Raw genomic sequence first — 25,928 nt, forward strand, 5'->3', positions numbered from 1 at the left:
CTATACACCAGTAATTAATTGGCAGACAAGGTACTGGTTTTAAATAACTTTACAGCTGCATGGGATAGTAGACCAAATGTTAGCCTTTGCTAGTTTTGTGACAAAAACATAAAAAGAAAAATTTTAAACCAAAGTTGGGAAATGCAGAGCTTCATGCAGACAGGGCGGGTGGGTGTAACTAAAACTCAGCAAAAGGCTAAAAGCAAAAGAAACAAAGAAAAGGAAGAACCTTCTGCATGTGTCCATGAAGATCTCCTACCTCTTCTCTAGTGTCTATGGCAGAGCCCGGGGTGGTGGCCGCAGTGCTTACTGTGGTGCTGGGGGCGGTGCCCGACGACGTCACCGAGTCTATCTCGCCTGCCACGTCGTTGATTTCCCGCGCAATGAGAGCAAGGTCCTGGCTGATCCTGGGACGGTGTTGGAAAAGGAGTTTAGTCCCTTTAAAATAATAGCTCTAGCGACAATCATCTGTGATAGCGTCCGTTACGTAAGCTGTAGAGCTAATTAAAGATCTGTACCAAAAACTTAAATATTTTTGGAAATCCTATCAACTATGTTGATACTCAAAAAAGCTTTAAGCTTAAATTCCCAAAATAAACAAAATTAAATTTCACATGTCACTTTGAAAAATATGTGAAACACCTGGAAGTAGTGACAGGTCTTTTAAAATACAGCTCGTGTTAATGACTGGCATTAGCAGACTTGGGGGTGGTAGACAGAACCCAAGGAGGCCATGAACCTGGAGAGGAAGGGGTATTGACAACCTCATTTTCACTAACCTCCACCTGAAGCTTAGCATTTTTTTCAGGGATAATCCGAGTAACAAACAGCAGTGGTATTAGTGATACTGGGTTTTTTCCCACCCCCAGGTATCATAGTACAGTTGCTACAGGAGTCCCAGAGCCTCTCGTCATCACTGCTTCGAGATTACTGCGGTCATTAAACCCACAGCAACAATGTTCCACGTAGCATGTTAACAAAGAACCATATATTACTTTGTCACTTTTAAAAATGTTTTGATAACATTACAAAGAAATGCAATCATACTAAAACAAAACTAAGCATTTTATGTTTGTGCATTTATTTATTAAAAATGTACTTTATTTTGAGAGAGAGAGAGCACAAGCAGGATAAGGGCAGAAAGAGAGGAAGAATCCCAAGCAGGACCCCAGCTCTTGTGGCAGAGCCTGATGCGGGGCTTGAACTCACAAACCGTGAGGTCATGACCTGAGCCAAAATCAAGAGTCAGAGGCTTAAGTGACTGGGCCACCCAGATGCCCCTGTGTTTATGCATTTAGAAGCACTGTTCTGAGGGTCGCCTGTGTGGCTCAGTTTGTTAAGTGTCTGACTTCAGCTCAGGTCATGATCTCGCTGCTTGTGGGTTCAAGCCCCGTGTTGGGCTCTATGCTGACAGCTCAGAGCCTGGAGCCTGCTTCACATTCTGTGTGTGTGTGTGTCTCTCTCTCTTTGCCTCTCCCCCATTCATGCTCTGAGAAGAGGACCATGAGCTCCCCCACATGGCCAGCGAGGTTAGTGACCCTGACACAGGGCTCTGCACAGCACTCATCAGGTCACTGCCGGAGCACAGAGTTCTTGTGAGGCCGGCCTTCTCTAAGTGAAAGTGAATGAGGAGACGTCCCCAGAGAAGGGGAGAGGCTTGCTTGCTCATGACGACACAACTTACAAACAGCTAAGGCAGAAGGCCGCATCCCAGGTTCAGAGCTCATTCCCAGAGAGCCATTTATTTCTGTCATCAGCCACACAGAATGAAGAACTAAATATCATCAGTGATAAGCAAACGAAAAAACTGATTTTTCTCTTTTACTGATTTTTAAAAGGGAGAACCTAACATAATCTACCACTGATATTCCTGTTTTTCTCAAAAGATTTCAAGTCAATGAGACTTGAAAATTTTCTTCTTTTTAATCTTTTTTTAATTTTTAATTTTTAAAAAATATTTTATTTATTTCTGAGAGAGAGAGACAGAGAGAGAGAGAGAGAGAGAGAGAGAGAGAGACAGCATGAGCAGGGGAGGGTCAGAGAGAGAGAAGGAGACATAGAACCTGAAGCAGGCTCCAGGCTCTGAGCGAGCCATCAGCAGAGCCCGACGTGGGGCTTGAACCCACGAACTGAGAGATCACAACCTGAGCCAAAGTCAGATGCTTAACCAACTGAGCCCTCTCCAGGCGCCCAGAGACTTGGAAATTTTCTAAGGTATGGATCTACTGAACTCAATTTGGTTACTTCCACAAAGAAGGTTTTGAAATGATAGAGGCTCACATGAATGCTTCTGCAACTTTAAAATCAAAAGCAGACACAAAGTAACATTTTTTTAACTTGGGCAAAATGTAAGCTTGAAATACTTTCAAATGATGCAATAATTGAATAATAATTTAACTAGATCTAAAAAGAGGTGCTAAATGGAAGCTTATGGCCTAGCAAGACCAGTCTGCAGTCCCTCCCTTTACTTATCAATACAAAAAGGTAGGAAGAACACCAATAAATATTTTCTGGTCTCTTCTTATGTTCCAGGAGCTGTGCTATGGCCTAAGGCCTAAAGTGATGGAGAATCAGGTCGACTCCCTCCTCGTATAAGCTTACAACACCTGTAACGAGCGCCATTACATTGTGGTACAGTCGAAACCACTATTTGATAATGAGCACCAACACGAAGAAGCTTTACAATCATCAGCTGACTTCATTCTCACAGCCACCTTACAGGAGGAGAGGTGTTCACTATCTTGTTTTACACATGAGGAAAATAAGGCTTAGGAGAAGTTATGTGACCATTTTTTGGTTGAAGTCATAAATGGTGGAACTAGATCTCTTTGTTATGTCATGTTACATCTCACATAATCATTCCGTACGTAACTTTTAAAAGCTTGCTGTTGATACAATTTTCTGAGAAAGAGTTTAAATATATTCATTTTTTCTTAGATAATATATTCATTTTTTGCATTTCTGAAATAAATGGAAGTAGGATGAGAAAGAGAATAACCAAGCTTGACGAAACAAAAAATAGATAAGCAGGAGCTTATCCAAAAATCTATTTCTTTTGCTTTCAAGATTTTTATGCAGACATTTGTACAACGAAGCTTCTGATATTTGTAGGAAGCAGTAGGAGTTAATTAGAAAAAAGGAGTTAAGAAAAGAGACCACAGCAATGTGAGCAGGTTACGCAGTAACCCATACTAATACGAACAACTCTTACATATACAAAACACACACACATGGTTCACTAGGGCAGCATCCCAAAGCCTCCTTTTTGTTTGCGAGTATATAGTTTCTTTACACAACAATTTGTATCTGAAAGTTGACTCAATAGTATATACCATTAGACTGGTTTAAATCCACAATGCTTAAAAATCTCAGTACCTACTAAAACCATCATTAGGAATTCTAAAAGGCAAAATTATCAAGAAGATCAATGTTATAAATATCTTCAAGTAGAAATAACAGATTTATGATTCAATGTAAAGTATGGACCTATTCATGAGGTTGTGAAATCTAAGCTTACTAATTCCGTAAGCTTCTAGGTTACCCTCACTAGAATATTTTATAATAATGTATTTCTTTACATCTCTTGTGTCTGTGCTTTTTTTTCAGCTCTTACATTTGTAATGCTCATTCTTTTTTTTTTTTTAAATATTTTTATTTATTTCTAGGAGAGAGAGAGAGAGAGACAGAGCGAGCAGGGAAGGGTCAGAGAGATAGGGAGACACAGACTCTGAAATAGGCTCCAGGCTCTGAGCTGGCAGTCAGCACAGAGCCCGACGCGGGGCTCAAACCCACGAACCGTGAGATCATGACCTAAGCGAAAGTCCGACGCTTAACCGACTAAGCCACCCAGGCGCCCCATGTAATCCTCATTCTTATTCTCAGTCTCCACCCCCATCAAATCTGCTAGAAGGGGAAATTCTAAAATGATGCACACATTTTATTTGGAGTTTTGCAATCCACCTGCTTTCATTGCTTTCAGATATACGGCTGAAAAATACACCTTAAAAAACTAAAATCCCAAAGGCCCATTTTACTAGCACAGCGCTACTTAAGAAGCCAGAGGGAAAAGGCATAAAGTCATTGCAAGTTAAAAGGCCTGGTCCTGGGGCACCCGGGGCACCTGGGTGGCTCAGTCGGTTAAGCGTCTGACTTCAGCTCAGGTCATGATCTCACGGTTTGTGGGTTCGAGCCCCACGTCGGGTTCTGTGCTGACAGCTAGCTCAGAGCCTGGAGCCTGCTTCCGATTCTGTGTCTCCCTCTCTCTCTGACCCTTCCCGGCGTACGCTCGCTCGCTCGCGCTCTCTCTCTCTCTCTCTCTCTCTCTCTCTCTCTCTCTCAGAAATAAATAAAACAAAACAAAACAAAAAAAAGGCCTGACCCCTCTGCAGCCCCCAGGTAACAAGGCACAGACACAGGAGTAATAAAATGCACACAACAGAGACGGAGCCACGTGACAGGGTCACCTACGGGTCCTGTGTACTTTCCTCTCCCAGGCATCTCTTTTCTGCTGGGGGCAGGAAATGGGTGTGGCCCCCTGAGGGGAAGCAGAGGTGCCTCCGAGCTGCAGGACCCCCTCCAGAGGAAGGGAACCCATGGGAGGAGAGCCAGGCCAGCTGTGCCCACGAGAATAAAAAGCGGCAGAAACTCCCTCACTGCAGCCGTTCTGTGCATCCTAATAATTCAGGGGTCCCTAAGCACATATATATATGCCCGTCCCCTAACTGGACCCGGCTTACAATGCTTCAGTAATTAGTCTCTCAAAAAGGGATTTACATGGTAAAAATAAAAATGTTTAAGAACTACAGCAAGATTAAAAGGGCATGTTCTCAAAGAATGATACGCAATTAAAAGCAATTACAATAGTCATTAAAGACCCAAAACCATAAACATTACATTGAAGTAATGAGCCAGAAAAGACATAATTCACAGAAGTCAAAAGAGCTAAGGGAGAAAAAAAAAGATAAATAGCATTAAATTATGGTTAGTTTTTTTTAAAGCATCTACAGATTATTACATATTATATTCTTTAATAATGTTACCAAATGTAAAACCTGAAGTTTAGGGTCTTAAACTGAAGGCAGAAATAAGTAGCATGTAAACGGGGAAAATGTTTAGGTGACATAGGTATTAACGCAGTAAAATTTAGTATCTTACAAAATAAAAAAAACCCCACATTTTAACTACAATAATATCTGTCTGAGTAGAGTCTATTCTCAGTGTTCATTAAAAATCACATCTGCAGGGGCGCCTGGGTGGCTCAGTCGGTTGAGCGTCCAATTTCAGCTCAGGTCATGGTCTCGTGGTTTGTGAATTCAAGCCCCGCATCGGGCTCTGTGCTGACAGCTCGCAGCCTGGGTCCTGCTTCAGATTCTGTGTCTCACTCTCTCTCTAACCCTCCTCCGCTCACATTCTCTGTCTCTCTCTCAAAAATTAAATAAACATTAAAAAAAAATCACATCTGCAGCATGCATTTTACTTTTTATCAATATAACCTAAAGGGTATAATAAACACATTTATATAATATTCAAAATAATTAATAAAGGGCGGAATTAAACTGTACCTCACGAATTCATAAATGTGTGAGTAAAAATCTGGCCCCTGTCATTCTCCCCAGAGAGTAAGAGCCACGTTTCTCCACCAAGCACACTACTACCTCTTTGGGAAGGTGATGTTAGTAGCGCTGGCATTGAAAACACAAACCCAGAGAAACTGGATGGAAAGCAACATTTTGGACGGAACAACATGCAGAGCTACCTGAGGATTTCACTTCTTGGACTGTTTGTATAAATTGAATAAAAGCTACACTCTGTGACTGAGTTGAAACACTGACAGGAAACTTCAGCCCTTAAAGACAACCCCTTTAGAACCAACCTGGCTATCTCTTCTCGATGGGCAGTCCAATCTCGGATGTAGTCTTCCTGTTCTTTTATCCGGTGCTTGAATGAAGAACTAGTAGGCATTGCTGACCCAGAGCTCTGCAACCGAGCGGTTTTCAGGGCTGGAGAAGTACGTAGACGAGTATGTTTAGGGGAATTACGGTTTGATCCAAATTCATCTTCTGAGGTGGAAGCATAATCAGTAGGAAAGCGCCTCCATCTTGAATTTACTAAATTAGTTTAATTATTAAAAAAAGAATTATTATGTTACCTTTTAAAGGAGATAAAAATCATGATTTCAAAAACACCATGAGACACACAGCACAATTTTCAGTAACTGACATACACATACCTCACGAAAATAAGTCTACTACTCCTTATAGAAAGAAACAATATACTTCGGTGAATTAAAAAGAATGAGGAATTAAGAACAATCGAAAGACCATGTTTTCCATAGTACGGTGGATAAAACATTCAGATGAAAGATTCACTAATGATAAACAACTAAGCAAGCTCTATTCATAAATGTTTAACTTGGGTACTTTATAATTGCACATAGTTCTCATCTGAGTGACGACATGGATTTTTTTTTTTTTTAGAAGACGACAGTAACAACAACAACAGAAACAGGGAAAAGATTTCCTCATGCCACATGGACTTTCAACATGGAGATGGTAAAACCCTCTTTTCCCAACATACAAATGTGCATAATTCCTGATGTGGAAATTATGCTTTTATGGCAGAAAACACACATTACCTCTGTCATTCAACATCCTGTTATGCTATGATTGGAAAGATCTTTTACATGGTAAAAACACAACAAACCATCTTCAGTACAACTCGCTGCTGCTCTGACACTGAAAGCGTACGGTGAAATCAGACAACGGCATAAGACCTACGAGGAGCGAAGCTCTACAAAGCTATTCTCACAGCCACCAACATTTAAGGCACAGAGGAGATACTGTGAACATTCACATTAAAGAAAGTGGCAACCACTTTCGCGCTTAAGGTTAGAAAAGACATTTAAAAGATGGTGTTGCTGACACATCTGAAAAATCAGAAGACAAATTAATTTCACTAGTACTGTTAATGCAAGAACCAAACACACAAATAAATTGTGAAGCATATATGGAGGTCAAAAACAGGGCAATGATGGCTGATTCAAGGTAAACTTCACAAGGGCAGGAATCTACTATTGCATCCCTAGGACTGCAGGGTATGCGGCTAGCCAATGTTTAATGAACACTTTTGAATAAACAAATGAATGCCTAGGTACTGGCCATTTACCTTTCTCAAATTAGGAAAATCCTAGTGAAAATCAGATGTTTTTGGTGGCTAAAGTGACAAAAACTTAGCCCCTGCTGTATAAATTCCGATTGCCATTAATATTAAAAGAGTTTTCTTTCTCTTTCTCTCTCTCTCTCTTTTAAAACAGACACTGATCCAGGGCTGCATAGGTTGGTGAAGTCTAGAATTCCTTCATCCTACTTCACTAGGGTTTTACATACTCCTGTTTTTTCCTCCCCAAACCACATTTTTGTCTGGGACTCTGTGAGTCTCAGGTGGCTGTGAGACAAAACTGACTGACACACATGGCCACAGAGTTAGTTTAAGCAGCAGAGAAATCTGTAATCAGGAATATGCCTGAAATCAGAGCCTACCCATTCGTCCTGATTCACACTCCCATTTGAAGCTCCGGGAGCTTAGAACAAGATTCGTGGGTATAACAAGATATGCAGAAACTCCACGGCTTTTTGTAAAAGTGTATGCAAACCCAGGCATAGAGCTCTAGGTAATTATTCATAGTGCCTTTTAAAGGTGGTAGTCAATATATTTTCTGGTTTTACCAAGATCATTCATTAACATAAAAATACTTTTACCATGGTGGAAAATTGCTAATTTTTGGGTGTCTGAAAAATCCTACAAATTGAAATGACCCTAAGACTTGAAAACAATTTTAGAAAAAGTTTAGCAGTAAGAGTAAAAAAACTTATAGAAAAAAATTAGAAATATTACAAAATATCTATATTTTAGCAAAGGCGTTTCTTAGTGATGCGCTTAGTGCATTAGATGTTTAATTGTTTTGCTACCTTAGAATATTATCAATAGAAAACAAGTTCAGAAATAAGAAAAAGATCATTTGTTAGATTAAATTTCCTGATTTTTGATTTGGGAACTATAGAAACCATACTTACAACCGAAAATTGTTTGGAGTGACAACAAAACCACTAACAAAGAGTTTTAATAAGCTGCAGGAGACCAGAAACATAAGTAGGTGTGACGGAGGTCAGGTAGGTAACTCAGAGGTAACTTAGGAAGAACACCACCAATGGCTGGTATAGTTCACGAGTGGGACAAAACAGGAGGGCAGAATGAGACACTGAAACCAAGTGCTGATGGTCAGGTGACAAGATGTAAGTAGAGCCACATTAGAATTAACTTTTAATAGTTTCAGTTTCGAGATGAGAAAATAATTACATATTTGAGGAAAAAAAGAGAAAGGTTTCTTTTTCAAATGATGTTCATAAAGTTCCACTGATTTTTACAGGTCTGTCTTTATCATCTGGGTAGGAACAGTGAGGTTCAGTAATATCTTTATAAAGAAAAGCAACCATAAGGACAAAGCCGGTTTTTTAAACTGAAAGGTAACATTTTTAGGTCTGTTAAAATTGAGGGCAAAATGAGAAAAAAAGTAAGTTGGTGCAGCAGAGAAATGAAAACGGGATTAGTGACTCCTCAACGGATTAAGGGTGATCTCTGCCACTGGAAGACCCATCATACGGGCGTGCTAGAGGCAGGCGGGGCTCAGTCACGTCTGGACACCACTCTGGACACCACTCTGTTTGTGTAAGAGTAAAGAGTGGAGCGGAGATGGGGATGTGGCCACTACCCAGTGACAAGAGACCAGGAAAGGGGGTTCAATGCCAGGGCCTGTTATTTCTCACAGAACTTCTTGCAATACCTTTTGCTTTCGTAATCTTTGTTCCTAAACTACAGCAGCAACACAGTTTATCTGCCGCCTGCTAGACGTTGCCAAGTAAGCTTAAAGTTCAAATGTTTTTAACTTTCCCTAATGCCTACTTATTTTATAGAATTTTAGAATATAATGACCTTGAACATTACTACAAATTCTTCAGTTTATAGAGAAAAAAACAGGCCCAGAAAGGTCTTGTCTTAAAGTTTAAGTTGGGTCTACTAATTCCCAGAGTTCAAAGCTCATTTGTTGGTATTCCTAGCACTTTACAATTACACGTTAGAAAAATATTTTACTTATTTATAAAGTTTATTTATTATTTTGAGAGAGAGCGAGGGAGCAGGGGAGGGGCAGAGAGGAGGAGAGGGAGAGAGAGAAGGGGACTCCATCTCATGAATTGTGAGCTCATGACCTGAGTCAAGATCAACAGTTGGAAGCTTAACTGACTGAGATACCCTGGTGCCCCAGAAAACCTTTATGTAAAAGAAAAAAAACCCAGTTAGGCTAATTCTTCTTTAAAAACATCCTCAATTCCTCATAGAATGGTAATTTTTGTGATTGAAGAAAAATGTTACTTGTTGAATTTTATTTTGTTTGGGTGAAATCCTATATAGGATTAAATTTAATTGTATAGCATTAGGCTTATTTGATATATTGGTACTAATAAGGAATTTCAGATAAATCATTAAATTGAAAATTGATGTAGAAGCTATTTCAAATGACAATCCCTAAGAGGCTTCTTGGTTGGTGAAGTGCTGGACAGCACATGTAATAAAACCAGAGTTCTAAGATCAGCTTAATTAACTTTACAGCTAACCTGAAAATTATTTTAGTTATGCTAATTATAAAACTTATTTTAGTTATGAAATTGTACAGTACTCCTCTTGTGGAAATAATCAACTACTATATTCACTATGGAAACATACCATCCAGAGTTCACAAAGGAAGAAAGAGTTTGTAGGATTATTCATTTGTGAATGCTCGGATTTCTTTTACTGTCAACCAAAGCTTTGTTGGCCTTAAAATGCAATCACAACTACAGATGTAACAAACACATTTCAGGAAACAAACAATGCATTTTCACACTTTCTATCAGAATATCTTTGTGGGAAACAAAACCACAAACATATTTTACATGTATATTTATAAGCATGTAGCAATAAGATCCTTTGGGGAGAAGATCCCTAACAATGTCTGTACTGGTCTTTGACCTGCAGGAAGAAATAACTGAAGCCATGTGCGCCCAACATTTCATTCCTACCATCTATCAAATTTGAGGTTTAGAATAAAAATGAGAAATCAGTCTAAAAAAAATCTAAGGATGTTAAGATGATATTTTTTAGAATGTGCACCTAAAATATAATGAAAACCAACTGATTTATAATAACACACTTAGTTTTAAAAGTATCTTGTCAAAATAAATCTGGAAACTTTGATTGAACTTGATATTGAAGGATCACTGAAAGAACTGGGGGCAGGGAGAGTGGGGACTAAACTTCCCTAAAGCAAATTACATCGGAATTAAAGAAGCATGAAAGAACTTTTACTCTCTGTGTTTTCAAGTCAGATCCTTTCCATTCTTCTATTTTCATCACATACATTTCTTTGAAAAACTTTTTAAAGACATGGCCTAAAGTATGAAATTTGAAACATGATAGAATTATTTTCACATATGCCAACTGGACATGCCACAGGCTCTGGGTTCAGATATTTCTAAGTCCTTTAAAGTTTACATTTTGTATAACACTGACCAGTATGATTTTACATTCTTTTAAACTGTATTTCAAAAGCTAAGACTTTTTATTTTCTTTTTCAAGATATTATAATTATCTTAAATAGAAATGTCACAACATCAAAGACACCCCAATTAGCCACTAGACCAAAAAGGTGTCTGTTTTTCTTATTGTTGTTTTATCGCCTACCCGATAGGACTGTCTCAGTACCCAACCACTGCCTAGAAGACTCTAGCCACTGTTCTTCCAGAGATGTGTGTCTGAGAGAATGTGCATTAACAATACCAGATTTCAACACGGCTTTAGGCTCACAAGGTGGAACAGAGAACATGAACTTAGTAAATCAGAATTACACAGATTACAGTGAACAATATACCAGATATCCTCAACAGTGGCCTTGTACATACTCCTGAAAGTAATCCAGTTGATCCCAGCCATCCCCTGGAAGCTTGCAAGCAAGCAGATAAAGACTGTTTCTGGGAGCCAGACTAGACGTGGAAGCAGCAAGTGGCTGGGAAGGAAAAGGCCTTGGCTTCTCCTCCACCACAGCTGTGCCAACAGGGTGCGTTCTTTCATCTCCTGCCCTTGGTTACTGGAACTGAATAACCCTTCCAGCCTTTGAATTACAGGACTCTAATTATTTAACATACTGCTGTTAAGTATGAAGAAGGCCCAAATCACGTACCTCAATTTACCCTAGGGAATTTCATTAAACTGAATTCAAGGTACTTTTTACATATAAAAAAGTGCATGTTTATCAAGTTCTGGATTCAAAGCAGAAAACAAAATTTATCTTTAAAGACATAATATGGCATCTTATGGTGGTTTCTTAGACTTAAGTAATCGTATTTGGCTTGCATCTCACATAAGCCCTTCCTGTTACATGTTGAGGAACAGAACCACAGCACTCATGTGTGAAGGACTAGACGACCAGTACAGAAGGAGCTGCTCCATGTGACACACAGCTTGCGTTATGGCTCATGGTAATAAAGGAGAAAAGTGCAGCACTTCCCTGTACTAAATAGTGACGGGATGATCAAACAGGCAACATGGCAGAAGAAATCTGATCACGGTACATGTCATAGAATATAGCACAAAGGAAATGTGAATTGAAGAGGTAGAGCCATAAGGAATGATAGGAAAACAATAAACATAAACCAAAAGACTGAGCAGTCAGTTTTAAAACGCTTGCAAAAGCTGCATGAACCACCAATGAAAGCTTGAAGCACAGAAGCAAGGAAGATGGTGCTAATAAGGAAGATGGCACCATTCTTTGGGAATCATGATTGTATGTTACCTATCTTCAGCCTACATCCATTCCTACCACAGATCTGACCATCATCACCACAGCCGCTGACTGGGAGGGGGGAGAGATGTGAGTGGAGGGGAGGAAGGCAGCAGTGGGAAGGAGAGAGGAGGAATAAAAAGTGAAAAAATAACATGCAGAGCACTGTTCAGGGTCTTGTGGGCTATGCGGTGGTAGATGTAAAACCATGAACACAGGATTAAACACCAACCTTCCCCTTACTCTTCCCCCACGATTTAGCTCACTTGGATGTTTGCTGATAAGAAATCTTTAAGTCTTTTAACAACAGGCTTCCCCTCCCCCACCCAGGCCTTTGCAGCCACACCCAGAGGTGAGGCCGATTATGAAGTAAGGAGACCTTACTCACAGGAGACACACAAATCTCTGGGCCAGAACTCCTGCCACACATGTACCCTCACTGGCTGCAGCTCTGAATACAAAGGTACAGACAGACAAATATGCTAGAGGCAGTTAAATTCGGTGGGGAGGAAGTAACTTTTGGAACTATTACATTCAATGACTGCTAATTACTATACTTCAGGGACAGCACAGGGCTTTAGGAGATATGCTCATGACCAGTTACATTTCTATAGCCCAGTGTGACCCATATGTGCCTAGTGATTATCTCACAGATCCATCTTCTTCCACTAAAGTAAACCAAGGATTAGGGTCCATCTGCCCCAACCATAAACAGATTTAACTTTAAAATGTATATGAGACACTTCTAAATAAGTGGGAAAGAAGGGGTAAAACGGCAATTATTTCACTTAGCCCTGAAAGAATAAAAGGTATACTGCTGTTTTTCAAATTAAGGGCTTTCAATCTCGTGAGGATATTTAAAAATCAAACACATGCTTTTAGCAGTACAATTCCTATTATTTAAACCAGATACTATTCCTCCCCTAATTCTGACGCACAAGTCCAGATGCCTCACCAACCAAGCAACTAAAACTCCTAAATGGGTTCCATATACCTCTAATTTTGAAATCACTATTTTGCCCCGGGACATTAACTGGAAGGGTGTGTAATGTCTGAATTTTCCATTTACTAAGCTAACTAATTTTTATAGGAGAAAATCCCCTCTTATAGCATAACCTCTCTGTTGAATATTTTTAGAAGCAACACTACAAATTAAAAAAAAAAAAAAAGGAGTCCCAAAACATAAAAGAAATATGCTAATATCATAAAAAGTCTGGAGTCAATTACCTGAAGGAGAGCCATGTGCTGAGGTCATACTTTTGACCTTGGAGTCTGACAGTCGAGAGATACTGTTAGCTCTAATTCTAGGAGAAAATTTATCTGAAGGTACTAGTCTGGCTCCACTTCTAATGATGGCCTCTGCAGTCCGTGAGGAGGCACTACCTCTAGAGATGGTTGCTTCAGAGTCACTGCGAGCTGACAACGAGCCAAGCCTCGTTCGACGGGGCTGAGCCAGTAAATCAATCCTAGAGATGTTACGCCTTCCTGTGGGGGGCTTGGACGTGGAACTGGTGGTGGACACTTCAGAGGCAACAGACGCTTTGTCAGCATCAGCCAGTTCACTGTCGGACACCTCGCCAAGTCGTGCTCTGCGCAAGAGGGAAGTCCTGGTGGGTCGTGGCCGTGGAAGAGTGGTGGATTTGCTGGATGACCCAAGTGCGATGGGAGAAGTCTTAGATTTAGGTACTTTGCCTCCTTCCAGTTTGGAATGTGCATGCTCACCAGCTGAGGTAAGTGGAGTCCTTCCGTGAGGTTTACAAGAGTAAGTTTCCTGGTCAGAGGACATAATATCAGAGATGGCAGAATGAGGCACGCTGGAGGTCTGGTCGTCGTCTGTTAGGTCTACGGAAGGCTGTCTTATTCTCCCACTGGACTGTACAAGTTTACGACTGTCTGCTCTGGAACCTACATCTGTGGAGCGACTTTTTGTTTTCTTCTCCATTTTCTCCCGAGCACCTGAAGAGGACGATTTCGTAACGTCTTTGGAAGGAGAGCCCGTAGAGCACCTATCTTTATAGAGACTGGTGAAACTCTTTCGCTTTTGGGTTGACTTTCTTTCAGTCTCCCCAGTAACCAGACTGATTGTACTGGCTGTGTCCACATCAGATTCGGGTGAAATGGAGTTGTCTCTGTTATAACTGGGGGTATCTGGGCCTTCATCAGTTTTATTATCTTCACGCAGCTTGGCTTCTAGAAAAGCCATTACTGCTTCTGTGTCTTTCAGAATAAGGGTTGTGTCCATACTAGAATCGGTATCTACAGAGTCACTTCTTTCTCGTATTCTGCTGGCTGTTGTCGACGCTAAAGAAGTCTGCTTATTTATATGGGGGATGAGTTCTATGGGTATGTTTGGGCTAGGCTTTTCTATAGTGAAGCTTCCTTGTCGCACTAATGACTTGGAGGATTCCTTCTTGTCTCCACCCTTCGAAGTTTGACCTTTCAGAACCTCCTCAGCTTTTCTTCGCTTGCCCTCATTTTGCATCACCCTTTCTCCTTTGCTTGTAGAATGCCCAGGAATTTTTTCTTGAGGTTGTGACTCTTGTTTAAAAGATTCCTCCCTACACCTATCTATCTGACCTGAAATATTTTTTGAAGAAGACAACTTGGTAGGCATCCACTGTGCCTGTTCTTTTTGTTCTTGTTGCTGAATTTTGGCTAATGTCTGCTTCAACAAAGAAGCTTCCTTATCAGTTTCACTTTTGTCCTTTCCAGAAGAGCTGCCCAAGTGAAGCAAGGTTTTATTGTCTGTGACAGTTTTAACAGCCTCCCCGTTCACTGCCCTGTTCATCTTGCTTAGGGCTCTGTCAGCATCTTGTTTATCTTTCTGGTATACCTGTGTGGGTGCTTCTTTCTCCTGAAGTTCTGTGTCTTGTTTTTCTCCTATCTCTGACCTCTGCATTATAATCTTGGACTTTTCTTCATTTGGAAGCTGAGGAAGGGTGCGTCTCCTCCTCTCTCCCTGACTGGCTAAGGATGTTGCTGAGCCAGTACTTCTCACTGAAATGCCAGACTCACTGATGTCTGCATCTATAGAATAAAACCACAAAGAAGAAATGTATTAGGGCAAAAACGTACCAAATACGGAGTATCATACTAATTAGATTTTGCAGTGTAAGTTAAGAAAGGGCTTAATGTACAAGAAAACTTGGAATAAACACACTTGCATTGTAACGAGTACTTTCAAAATCAAGTACAGTGCCAAGACATAACGTAGGCAGTTTATCAACAGGGGATCCAGGACAGGCAGTTTTAGGAGGTGAAAACTGGGGTCATCTGATCTTAGCCGTAGATCTGTTGCTCTCTTTTTCTTTCAATGTATTTTATGGCAGGGAAGGTCACTATGTTCATTCTTGCTTTTGTGATGTATTCCGCCCATGAAATTTTGCTCAAGAAACTATTTTACAGAACTGCACAGAGAAGGCCTAAATAAACACTTTCAATTGTATAAGAATAATGTTTTTCATGATTTAGGTTTTACTTTAAAAAACCTTTAATTAGGTTTTCTCAAAAAAAATTAAACACTGATTAAAAGAATTTTAAAAAGTGTAAATGTGAAACAAGAGCACAGGACTTATAATAACACTGAGGGATTTTAAAATTACGGTCGTCTGGTATATTAACACCTCATACAGAAACACACGATCACTTTCTATTTTTACAATTAAGTAGAAGCCAAAGAGAAAATACATACTTTGATGTTTCCATGTTAGAAAAACTGAGAATACTTAAGGATTTTCCTGACTCCTATAAATGAAAACGCATTTCTGACAAAAGGGATATACATGTGATTAGGGAAATATAAACTAACATATAAAGCATTCTAATCTTTGAGGGATAAATGGAGACAAGATACTAAGACACAGCTTCAGTATGTCTTTCTTCCCCTTATAATTCTGAACGTTTAACATTTAAATTTTACAGCAATGTAATGGTATGATGCAGGAAAATAGCTACTGAACTTACTGATTTAACTTTAGCAATTAATCATTAAGTTACTGTATTATGTCTTATCTCCTTAACACTACTTGAAGCATCTAAAATGTAAGAACCATTCTTTATTTTTCTAGCATTTCTCACATTGTCCTGCTCCTAACACACATAAGATGAATGTTTAACAAGAGTATTTTAAGATTTAAGTGGATTTATCAGCTAAATAATTTAGAATATGATGAAACAGAAATGAGATAATGAAGGCCAGGCGGTTTGTTTTATTTTATAACAAGAGTAGAATTTTGCTTTCTACAGTTAATGCTTACTAATTTTATCATGGATCCTTTGGTTAAGTTTATCTAGCCCCTCTGACCCCTTCTGTTTGGGTGTCTTGTTTCCCTGAACAGTAACCAGTTTATGTTAATCAATCTGCAGATCACTCAGTCTTTGATTTTTGGGCATACTATCAATTACTTCTAATTTTGGTAGTAAATAAAGGATATACCTTTTCTAGTACCCTGCTCAAATGCTGGTTGAGTAATGTTTACAAAATTCGTAAACCAGAGTTTTGGGGTGCCATAAGCCAGAGACAAAATAAATTTTCATTTCTGTTTTCAATAATAACAAAATTAAGAATACAGATAAAAAGCCACATGCAAATTCTCCTTGAGGGTTTTATTTTTAATTAAGAATGTAATTAACTAAATCTAAAACAAAATCATTAGGCATAAAATTTCATTTTTAAGGAAACTTTCTATTTCAGTTCACAGAAATATTACTGGAAGGTAATGAAAATCACATTACACAAAAGATATATCTTGCAAAAGATATATTAAGTAAATTAAAACGATGTTTTTTAAATGCACATAGTAGCATTTAAGTATTTGTCGTATTGATGTTATTAATGTTGTAATTTAGAACTGTGTTAATCTTACTTTAAAATGTTCATTATATATATGTCACATAAAAATAGATATATGTATATATATGGGTTTCATCAACAAATTACCTCTTATCTTCAGTTAGGGTTTTATTTTAATGATATCTGCATTATTAGTACAAATAACATAGGTAGTAGAAGCATGAGAGTATATATATATATAACATATATATATAAATCATATATGTAGTAGAAGCATGAGAGTATCTGATTATGTTTATTTAGATTTAATTTACTTCTCAGTATATAGATTTAGCTTGTTTTTTAAAATCAGATGTATGATTCACAGAAAAGAGACCGAGAGGAAAAAAATACCATTCTCTAGAGGAACAGGTGCAGACAATTCCATTATCCTTTCTTCTTGATCATGCCTTGTGTGGTTTGCAGCCAAACTAGCCCACTGTGAAACCCAGCGTTTGTTTCCAGATGAAGATGCGCCTTCCTAAAGGAGGAAAATAAGGGAACGAAATAATAGCCTATTTAGTCGAGAGAATTCTACTTAGTCACATTATCCTGTCATATGAAGACATATTTAAACCTCACATTGCTTTACTATCATTTATTAAGTGTCCTCAGATATAAAATGAAGAGTCTCAAGGTACCCCTTCTAACTACATCTTATCATTACTGTAAATGCAGTATAATTTTCTCTACTTATTAGATACTAATGATGGCACTAAAATAAATGCTTGGAGCTTAACATTTACTGCAGCTGGATACATGAGAGTGTGGCGCTGGGGCTTCACAGCTACAACAGTGAAGCTAGCTCTGCTTCCTTCTCTGGAGCAGAAGTCCACAGATCTAGTCCCGAGTTGTTCTATGGAGCAGGAGGCTACAGATCTAGTCCCGAGTTGTTCTCTGGAGCAGGAGTCCACAGATCTAGTCCCGAGTTGTTCTCTGGAGCAGGAGTCTGAAGGTCTATTCCTGAGTTGTTCTCTGGCCCTCTATGCCCTTCTAGGAGTCATATTGGTTCCAGAGTCTCAAGGAGCATTAAATCTGTCAGGTCATGTCTTCAAGGATTTCAAAAACAAATGCAAAGCTTTAGACTTCTTTTTACAACACTTTGCTATTTTCAGAAGAAGCTAAAAATCACTCAACCTTTTAGTCTAGCCTAGACCTGCACACGTCTAGATCTGGCCTTAAGGCAAGTGCTCTCTGAACTTTCATAGTCAAGTGTGAAATGGGATTTAATTGAAGAAATGGCTCCACAGACCTATGGACATATACTGGTAATTTTTAGCCTGAGAGCAATCTAGGCATTTCATATGGAAGATCTAGGAGTATACAAAAAAATTATGTTCCCTCACAAAAAATCAAAGTTGCTTAATTTTGAGACTGGAATGACAACGAAGAAATGGAGAGCTATCACCAAAACCGTATTACAAATGATTCAAAACACTATCTTAAGTATCAGATTTACAGGCTAAAAACCGAAGAAGTAAATATTTCAAACAGGCTACAGATATGATTTCCAGAATAGGTTAAAGCCGTAAGTATACATGGTGACATGCCTACAATGAAGCTTAAGGATTCCAAAACCTGCTGGATCCGGGAACTCCCTTTCAGGACTCTGCTAACTGCTCACAGTTCTCAGCAGGAAGGAAGTACCAGAGCTCCTCACACCTTCACTGACACACACGCTTGTGTCCTGTGAAGAGGTTCTCCTGGCCTGTGTTGGGGATTCTTTCCAAGGTGTGTACATAGTGGGCTATATATCAGTTCCACTTGCGATGGGTTGAGGGTATGGGGAAGGGAAGAGGGAGTCTTATATCAAAGTTCACGGCCACTAGAACCATTCCTAGACCAATCAGAACACCAGAACACTGCCTCGGCTAAGTATCACTTGTTTTCAATAAGTAAATTAAGCATCTTATGAAAGAGAAACCAGACTTACAGCCCTGTAAGTTTCCTGTAAGTAAGGAAACTGAACACAAATGCAAGAACTGCTTTAACAGTTTTCAGGAACAGGCACCCCAGAAAGGGACCATTTTACCTGTCTATGGAACTATTCTATTTACATTTCTTACAAATGTAACATTTCGTTTGTAATTGTTTTATTTACCATTTGTATAAATTAACTCATTTCTGGAGAGGGACTGTAGCATACTGAGTAAGAGAATGAGGTAAGAAAATGGCTGCTCACCGTTCACATTCAGGCTCCACAAGGTACTAGTTTTATGACCCTGGTCAACATAATTTCTACATATTTCAGTTTCCTTATTTGTAAAATAGCACAAGAAAGTTCATACTGGATGTTAGCTCTGATTGTGTGAATAAATTATAATGAATTAATACTTCTCAGTTACATATTGTTTTACATTTCTTTCTGACATCATTGTGGAAAGAAGTTTCTACTATCACTTCCAATAAGGGAATAACCATTGGTTGAGGGCATAGATCTCAGGCAATTACTATGCTGGGTGCTTTACATACTTTACTAAACTCCCTGTAAATAGGTTTTATCAAAAATTCCATTTGCATAGATGATAAGACTGGAGCTAAGAGAGGGGAAGTGACTGACACAAAGGCCCTTGGACAAATGTGGCAAAGCACTGGGACCCGCACTCAGGTCTTCCTAGCTCGACCGCCCCAGGCTGCTCCCCAGGCTTGCTGACCAAGTCCTACCTGACTAACTTCGGGCTATTCTAACAGTGTCCGAGGCTGTACTGCATCAGCACTTACTCCGGGACAGAGGTTCTTTCTGCCAGGAGGTACGTGGCACATCCTCTCCGCCCTGACAGACAGACCTACAGATCTGTCCATTCTAAATATGGGCCCTCCGATGGTATGACTGGGGTGTATTTTATGTTTTATCCCATAATGCCAATCAGAGCAGTGAGCTTATGAATTGCTTAGTGAAATTAACATTTTCCCTTCACTGATGAACAGAATAACATAATTTAAAAGAACATAACAAAAACTGAAATAGAATTACCCCAAAATTGCTTTAGGCTTTTATTAGAAACAAATTAATTTGTGAGAATTTAGTTTTTACAAGTATTTTCAAGGGAATATATCAATTACTTAAAATAACTACAAATGATAAAAATTCACATTTCATGTGTGTAAAAAGTTACATATGAGGAAGAGATGTATACCTCGGAGTTGTGAAATCCAGGTGTACTCAGTGGCTTTCTTTCTTCCATTACTACTGCAGCAGAACTGAGAGCCCAATCTTTTATCAGATCTTTATGTTTTTCATTGATAACAGGCCTATTATAATCCTGATTGTCATCTACTCCAAATACCTAGGAGGAGAAATTATTTATAAATGAAAAGTCTGAGCACCAGATTAATATGAGTACTATCAGTCCCTTCAGAGGCAAGTAAAAATATTCTAAGTTAATTCTGACAGGTAATTCCATAATCAGAGAAACTTTAAGGACAGGAGTGACAGCTGGAGAGGTGAACTAGGCGTGGCAGCTCATGTAAATCAAACTGTCTTTTTTAATACATAGCAAAGTACTGTTTGATAATAAGTAAGAAATATCCAGGATATTACATTTGATTTATTAAAAGGTGTTAACAATGTTAAATTTTATAATAATGCAAAATTAGGAAAGAATACACTTTGGCTTGTTTTCAGTTTATCTCTGCTCTTTTTCTTTTTTTTTTTTTTTGAGAAGCACGTTGCAAAACTGTCAACATAAGGCTGATTTTACCTGTTTCTTTCCTAACAAACGTTTAATGTTTACACAGATGAATTAAATTCTACTTAGAATTTTCTAAGGTCCCAAAGAACAGATTTTGTTGTATGATCTCTGTATGGAATACAGTGAGATCTTCAAACTTTACCTGTCTAAAAAAAAAATCATTGAGAGGCCTTTGAAATGCAGATCTTGCGTCTACTCCCACACATCATCATTTTCTTTTTTTTTTAACGCTTTTATTTCTGAGAGACAGAGAGCACAAGCTAGAGAGACAGAGAGAGAGCGAGAGAGAGAGCGAGCGAGCGAGCAGGGGAGGGTCAGAGAGAGAGAGAGAGAGAGACACAGAATCTGAAGCAGCTCCAGGCTCTGAGCTGTCAGCACAGAGCCTGATGCGGGGCTCGAACCCACGAACCGTGAGATCATGAACTGAGCTGAAGTCAGACACTTAACCGACGGAGCCACCCAGGAGCCCCGCATCTGTGAAATATTTAAATACAGAGACCAATAATCATGTGCTTGATCAAGGGCAGGATCTGAGTCTGACTGATTTCCTGGCACCAACAGGCCCTGATGTTGCCAGATAGACTGGAAAAAGGTTAACTACAAAAACCTGCAACATCCCATTTTATTTACTATTAAGTCTCTTTGTTCCCCAGTGCTTATTATTTATAGGTGTGATCTGTGGCTCTAAGTATTACAATCAAGAAACATTATGTGTTTGAATTGGTGCTTTGTAGAAAAGATCTTAGAAACATAACCAAAGGGCCTTCCTTGCTATAAAAAGGAAAAAATACCTTAGGTTAAACTATTTTCTAGAAAGCTTTTCAACGATCATACAGTACACCTGATAAATTCTGAAGTCCACATTTAGTAAACATCAGATTTTCAAATTCACTAAAACTTGGAAATTTTACCACCAGATGGCCTTATTACTTATTATTTAATTCAAATAGAACATTATATTCAAGAATTGTGATTTAATATTCTGTTGCACCCCACTCAATATTCAAATTACCTTTGCTTTAGAAGCAAACTGTGTATTACTAACTTTAAATCAAATATGGATTTTAATAATACACAGAAGTAGTTTACAGAAGGGAAAAAAACCTGTTTCATTTTGTTAAACATCAGAATTAGTAAGTTCAACAACAGTAAAAATACCGTGTATACTGTTCCATGTGCTCTGCCTCTAGTCCCACGTGTCAAGAAAGCAAATTAGAGCTACTTCAGTTATTTAGGACTATCTAACAAGAAAATTAAAAAATTTCTTCTAACTTGTCATTGAACATCAAATTTATGGAAATTTATTTCCTTCTTTTTATGATTACTAGGAAAAAAGTCTAACTCAAGTTTGGAAGTAAAAGATAAAAACACCCACATGTGAGTGTGTACATACAGTATCTCTCTGGCACATTAACTTATAAAGGACCTCAGGTGATTTTCTGACTTGGTGATATTCAGTTAGACACTTCACACTCAAAATGGACTTCCAAAACTCGTTTTCCTCAAACACTGAAGCACCACAAGTTTCAAACAAATCATAATCTCTCCAAATCACTATGACGCTATTTTGAAACGACAACAAAAGACATACACACAAAGGGTCACACTTCCAGGGAAAGAGGGGCTGACATTGTGCAGAAAGAACACTGAGATGACTTTCCACAGATTCCTTGTAAAGCATCTGAGACAGCTATACACACATCCGTCGGAGAAGTTAACTCATTATTTGTGCCCAAAAAGTAATAGGGCTGAAGCACTACTGCCTGGGTAAAGAAGCCTTCAAAATTCCTACCTATTATTTTTGAGTTTTCTGAAAAATTAATGGGAGCAACGATTAGCCCAGTTTGAAATCTACCTAAAGCATCCTTTTTGTGTCTAGGTACGAACACATCCCCGCTTGTGAAAACAAAGAGGACATAAACACGCTGTGTCTGTGTACTTTAAAGCGATTAAAGTTTTCACATTTCAAGAAGTACATATAATCTGACAGGTGATCCAACAGTTGGACCAAACTTGAGACCAAGCTTGCTAGATTTTCTCGTTTCGTTGTAGACTTTGTCCCTAGGTGATTTCATCCACATCCAACCAAGGCTTCTCTTCAATTTCCAACTATAGACAGATGTTCGCCTGCCATCTCTCCTCACAGATGGCTCAAAGGTACTTCGAACACAGTATATGTTAACCAGGCTCCTGTTTCTCTTCCTTTTCTCGGCTCGATCACACTCCCCAACCTGGTATGTACAAAATCTGGTTCTCTCATTCAGCTAGGGACTTTTTTTAAAGTGAGGAAAGGAGAAAGATCAGATGCCTGTCTAATTGTGAAGCAGGGCCCTCCACACCAAAGGTTGTTAGTTTCTAATTCTTCCAGATGGAGGCAAAAGGAAGGAGAAATAGATGGTAAGAAAAATTTTCTTTTCCAACTTGCACTGTCTGAGCTCTGTGGATCTGGGAGATGTTTAAAGAGAACTCATTCATGTCAAGGGTGGAGAATGCTCACGCCTCTACGTGCCTTGACCCAGGCAGATCCATCTCTATTTTAGGGAGTGACCTGTGGCCTCTCCCTAAAGGGTAGGTCGAGGGTAAAAAGATGGCATTTCCCTGGCTATTCCACTTCTCGCATTATGAAACAGGTCTTTAACTCTTTTCCTCTGAATGTATGCATGTGATATTTGATATCTCACCCTGGGATTTCACATCTATATCTTAGTATAACTACTCTAAATAATTTTAACAAACTATGACTGAGGTATGGTTCTTACTATTTATAGGCTACTGAGCTACCCACCACAGGGGCTTCAAAAATATACTTAACTCAACCCTTGCACTCAAGGAGCTTAAGTCTAATACAAAAAGACTTAAAAAAATAAATAAATAAAAAGGGAGACTGTCACCTGAGCCATGCAGGGGCACTCTGTAGTTAAAAACAAAGTTTCTGTAAGCTCTTTAGTTTTAAATGTAAAGAAATGAAATATTCTCTAGATGATAAAGGACTAGTATGTGCAATACAAATGAAGCCTGGGAAAACTCTGAGCTTGGTTTTTTCACTAGCATGTTATCATTAGTGTCATTATTATTTAAAAGCTCCAACTGTCCAGAAAATGTCCAGTTTCTAATCTTGAAACTGGAGAGTTGGTGGGAGCAGAAATAATGGTATAACAAACCAGAGGCAGAGGGTCAATTTTCATGGGGGTAAATATCCTACCTACTAAATACTCATAAAGGAGGTCAAATTACATTTGGTAACATCACATAAGGAGCTGTGCTTATTGTGACAGAGCAGAGACCAGTGTGAAAAGGTGTGGACGCAGGGGAAGGCTTGGGCATGTAAATATAGTAATAGGTACAAATCCAGAGCAAAATGTTAACTAAACAGCAATAGTTCTTAGTTTATTAAAAATTTTTCCAAATCAGTTGAAATTCAGATTTCAACTTTCCACAGAATAAGAAACACAATGTTAGGTTAAATATCAAGCTTTTGTGGGCTTATTTTAAGTTAGCAACTGAGCAAGAGTACTGCATTAGTATGCTGATTCAGGTGTCAAGTCTCACCCTCAGGTGACAGGACAACCCTTTCCTAAATGAGCAAGGACCTCCTAGGTGGGAAGAGCAGGATCTCTACCAGTTCAAGTCAACAGCAAAGGTTCCCATGAAAATCACTTGATACTAAGAACTATGCCGAATCCTAGCTTCTAACATCAGGGAACAAAATCAGAATGACTTGATAGGAGAATTTCTTCAAACATGTAATTTTCCATAAAAATCGAATGTCATTTTTAGAAAGAAAAACTTTAAAAAAATCAACAGAATAAATGGCTCTAAATGTTTATATAGCACTGTGATTTTTAGAACATATTTGTAATCAACTTTTAAATTTAAAATTCATTTAAAATTTCAGGAAAAAAGAGCTCAGAATGGGGTTAAGAGAGACCTGTTATAATTTATCATGGTACACGAACGTGTACACGCATGTCCACAGCAGGATTATTCACAATAGCCAAAAGGTGGAAAGAGCCCAACTGCGCTTCAGCAGATGAATGGGTAGATAAAATGTGGCAGATTCACACAGTGGTGTATCAGTCATGAGAAGGAATGAAACAGTGATACGTGCTACGTGATGCATGAGCCCTGAAGACACTATGCTTGTAAAAGCAGCCACATAAAGCCTTCACAAAAGGTGGCGTATTCTAGGATTCCCTGTATACGGGAGGCCCGGAAGAAGTAAATCCACAGACACAGAAACTAGATTAGTGGCTGCCAGGGGCTGGGGGAAACGGAATGGGGATGGCATCTCTTTTAGGGGGGGTGACGAAAATGCCCTGGAATCAGACAGTGCTGGTGGCTGGCCAACTCTGTGAATGTACTAACAGCCAATGAAATACACACTTTAAATGGCTAAAATGGTGAAGGTTATGTGAATTTTTCCACAGGGTTAAAAATAAGTCACCATCTAGTTTGATCCTCTTCCTTTTTACTCCTGTCTGTGTAAAAACATGCCCTCTCTCCCTGCCCTACCCCGTGGTCCTTGACTCTTCCCATTCCCTAGGAGTGTTCTATCCACAACCTCTTCCCTTCCCAGCACTGCTAACATCTATCAGCTCCTTCTCTTGAATCCTCAAATTATGCTCAGGTCTAATCTCATGCTTCTACACTTAAAATGTCCAATTTCTCTCTTTCTGGCTCATTTCCTTGACATGCATTCCTTCCTTCCATGCCTAAGACATGGGTATTCATCAATGACAATCTTGCCTCTTCCTTGCCAAGCAGATTTTCAAGTGCTGTTAGTGTGGTATTGCTAGAAACGTAAAGGCATCTCCAGGCTCCTTCTAATCAAGGCAATTCCCCTAAGACTTAAACACACGTATTTCTTCTGATACAACTTATATTCTTCAGCTTTCCTACTGACAAAGTTAAGCTTGTAACACACACAAGGTTTTAAACGACACATCAAGGTTTTAAATGACACATTTTAACAAGTTATGTTAGGATCAAGATACAAACTACTTTCAGCAAATAAAAAAAATATAGGGAAACCCATTTGTGGAGGACTGGCTGGGTGCAACCAATCTACAAATGCATTAAATAAAGTAGCTTATCTATAGCTAACCACATACAAATACTGAGAAAAATTAAAAAGCACTCACAAAGTATTTTTCCTCATCCATTAAGAAGAGACTGAGTGTCTGCTATGTGCCAGGCACTGTTCTAATAAGCACAAGAAATACAGAAGGGATCTGACAAATAGGGTCATTCTAGAAAGAAAAGGCAGAAAATCAACTAGCTAGAGGCGAGTGCAAGAAGGAAAATAAAACGTGGTGATGTGATACAGAGAGAGCAGAGATGAATGGCGGGGCTTCGTGGGACAGGGTGGGAGAGAAAGCCCCTGAGAGTGAATTAGGAGAAGGAGCTAGGTGTGCAAAAGCACTTTAGGTGCAAGCACCGGAAGCAGGAAAATCAGGAGTTCACATAACACAGGAAGGAAAGGGGGAAAGCCTAGTAAATGCTAAGCGTCTGGCTGAGGAAGAAAGCTGAGGGTTTG

At 39.0% G+C, this 25,928-nt stretch overlaps 1 protein-coding gene across 7 annotated transcripts in view; it reads right to left on the reverse strand.

Moving 5' to 3' along the window:
• CEP170 (centrosomal protein 170) overlaps positions 1 to 25,928 on the reverse strand; it is a 119,166-nt gene that overhangs the window by 17,323 nt on the left and 75,915 nt on the right. For 4 of the 7 annotated variants that reach the window (XM_039237488.1, XM_039237494.1, XM_039237487.1 and 1 more), the window contains 5 exons: positions 19,838 to 19,987; positions 17,055 to 17,181; positions 13,097 to 14,896; positions 5,873 to 6,107; positions 230 to 407 (listed from right to left, as the gene is read on the reverse strand). In XM_039237488.1, coding sequence (XP_039093419.1) covers positions 230 to 407; positions 5,873 to 6,107; positions 13,097 to 14,896; positions 17,055 to 17,181; positions 19,838 to 19,987 — 2,490 coding nt within the window. The remainder of the gene's footprint in view (positions 1 to 229; positions 408 to 5,872; positions 6,108 to 13,096; positions 14,897 to 17,054; positions 17,182 to 19,837; positions 19,988 to 25,928) is intronic. The other 3 variants (XM_039237493.1, XM_039237492.1, XM_039237491.1) reach the window with 3 other exon arrangements.

Source organism: Hyaena hyaena, unplaced genomic scaffold (genome assembly GCF_003009895.1).
Source record: "Hyaena hyaena isolate Hyena2069 unplaced genomic scaffold, ASM300989v1 scaffold_127, whole genome shotgun sequence".
Lineage (NCBI taxonomy): Eukaryota > Metazoa > Chordata > Mammalia > Carnivora > Hyaenidae > Hyaena > Hyaena hyaena.